The 2,387-nt window shown below is 34.6% G+C and overlaps 1 protein-coding gene across 1 annotated transcript in view; it reads left to right on the top strand.

Annotated features, from left to right (window-relative positions):
- Positions 1-2,387, top strand: part of ITSN2 (intersectin 2) — a 113,091-nt gene that overhangs the window by 21,675 nt on the left and 89,029 nt on the right. Inside the window, exons 12-13 of the mRNA XM_012652404.1 lie at positions 646-786; positions 2,122-2,209. Of these exons, the coding sequence (XP_012507858.1) occupies positions 646-786; positions 2,122-2,209 (229 nt within the window). The remainder of the gene's footprint in view (positions 1-645; positions 787-2,121; positions 2,210-2,387) is intronic.

The following is a 2,387-nucleotide window of genomic DNA, read 5'->3' as shown; positions in this document are numbered from 1 at the left end:
AAAAAAAAAAAAAAAGATCAAGATGTCCACAGGTTTGGTTTCTTGTGAGGCCTCTCTCCATGGCTTGCATATGGCCGCCTACCCTTCTCAGGCCCCATTAAAAATATCTGTTTTCTGGGGTTTTTTCCTTCCTTGGAAGAAGAAGAGGAAGAAAGGGTACTTCTTGCTTACATAAAGGAATATTAGTATAGAAGAGAATTGTGGCCAAAAAGGTCCTCCTGGACACTATTTAATTAGAAGAAATTAGATAGCAATGTTAAAGGTAGAAATAGAAGCTCAGAGAAAGTAATGCTAAGCATCACATGCAAACATTTATTCCTCATTATTTTTGAGATCGTCTCTGATATTATAAATTAATGCCTAAATGCTGAATTCAGAAAAAAATTCAGTGTGTTATGTTTTTGTGTTCTCATCTTAACATATGGGCTCTTGCATTATCAGAATGATATGTTTCCAGCTAATAACTCTCTTGAGTTAACAGATACAACTCTAAATCATATTCCACTTGGTTTTAGACATTTATTTTAGACTGAGTATGAATGATAAATGACATTTAAAAATTTAGCTAAATAAAAGTATTATGCTCCTGGTAAACATTTCCAGTAGCATTTTATGTTGCCGTATATTTGTATGATCTTCCTATAGAATGGCAAACATCAACAGATCTCAGGCAGACTTCAAGATGTCCGACTGAGAAAGCAAACTCAAAAGACTGAGCTGGAAGTTCTGGATAAGCAGTGTGACCTGGAAATTATGGAAATCAAGCAACTTCAACAGGAACTTCAGGTAAGTCCTTGGCTGCTAAATTGTCCTTAAAGATGTGTGGTTATTAACAGTTTTGCTTTTGGGGTCATGAAGCCCTTTGAGTCCCTGATAGGCTTGTGATCTAAATACACACAATCTTGTATACAATCAGGAAGCCCATAGACCTCCTAAAACTCTGTTAGGCATTTCGTTAAGTTCTGCTTAATATTTTTACATAAATGGACATTTATCATTTTGAGTTTTAACTCTTTAATAAAAAATGGGTTTATACATTTGTATTAGTTAATTCCTTCTGCTGTAACAAAATACCTTAGATTGGGTAATTTATAAGCAACAGAATTTATTGCTAACACTTCTGGAGACTGGGAAGTCCAAGATCAAGGTGCCAACAGATTCAGTTTCTGGTTGAGGGCTTGTTCTCTGCTTCAGAGGTGGCACCTTCTTGCTGTATCTTCCTGTGGTAGAAAGGGCAAGGCAGCTCCCTTCAATCTCTTATGAAAGGTCAGTAATCCCATCCATGAGGGCAAATCCTTCGTGATTTAATCACCTCCTAAAGCCCTGCTTCTTAATTATATTGGCGGTTAGTTTCCAACATATGAATTTTGGGGGCACACCAACATTCAGACCATAAAATACATTAAAATAAAGTTATTGCTACTAATTTTAGGAAATATTGTCTTAAAGTTATTGTTTTTAGAATTGTGCTGAGAGTGTTGACTATGTCCCTCAGGGACCTGGTAATTCTCTTCTGTACTCATGCAATAGGGTCTGGCTCAATTATTATTGTTTGCAGAATAGGAGCTCTGGAAGCATCATGCATCTCTAGAATCTTCCTATCCACTTTCTCATATGGTACGGACTGGCAATTAATACATCTTTTCGCTTTGTCACAACAGATAATAGACTAAAGCCAAAAACATTTCCTGTCTGATTTCAACTTACTTCCCTAGTTATCCCTGAGTTTTTAGTCCCACTTTGATATACACATATTCATCCCGGAGTATCATGGCCCGCTTATACACACCTTCTAGTGCAGGTACCTCATAGCATTTGCCCACTGTCATTCACCAGTACACTGAAAATTGTAGGCTTCTAGACACACCCCATTTACAAAGGCTTTCTTCACTGCTTTTTAATTTCAGCCAGTCATTTGAAATAGATTTATGTTTAAATATTTGTTTTTTAAATCATACATAATCCCATTCTAGTTGATTCATACATTGTAAGCGGTTTACAACTACATATTATTTCCATACTGAGTTTTAAAAGTGATTACATCCTGTTTTAAAGTTTTAAATAAATTCCTGGACTGTATTATAGAAATTAATCAGGCACTATTTTTTTTCTCATTGTAAGGAATATCAAAATAAGCTTATCTATCTGGTACCTGAGAAGCAATTATTAAATGAAAGAATTAAAAACATGCAGCTCAATAACACACCTGGTAAGTCTGTAAGGTTTATTTTGTCTCTTATATTCTTTTCTGAATGACTGTATGTATTCTGTTACTTTTTAAAAATAGCATTATTCTAAGTAACATTTTTTGCCTATAAGTTAAAAATTTCAAAATAATGTGAAAAATATCCCAGATGATAGAGCATTTTTAGTGATAAAAAGTAAAT

This window comes from Propithecus coquereli, unplaced genomic scaffold (genome assembly GCF_000956105.1).
Source record: "Propithecus coquereli isolate 6110/MARCELLA unplaced genomic scaffold, Pcoq_1.0 Scaffold39, whole genome shotgun sequence".
Classification (NCBI taxonomy): Eukaryota; Metazoa; Chordata; class Mammalia; order Primates; family Indriidae; genus Propithecus; species Propithecus coquereli.
The sequence above is the reverse complement of the archived record's forward strand: the minus strand, read 5'-3'. Positions and strand labels throughout refer to the sequence as shown.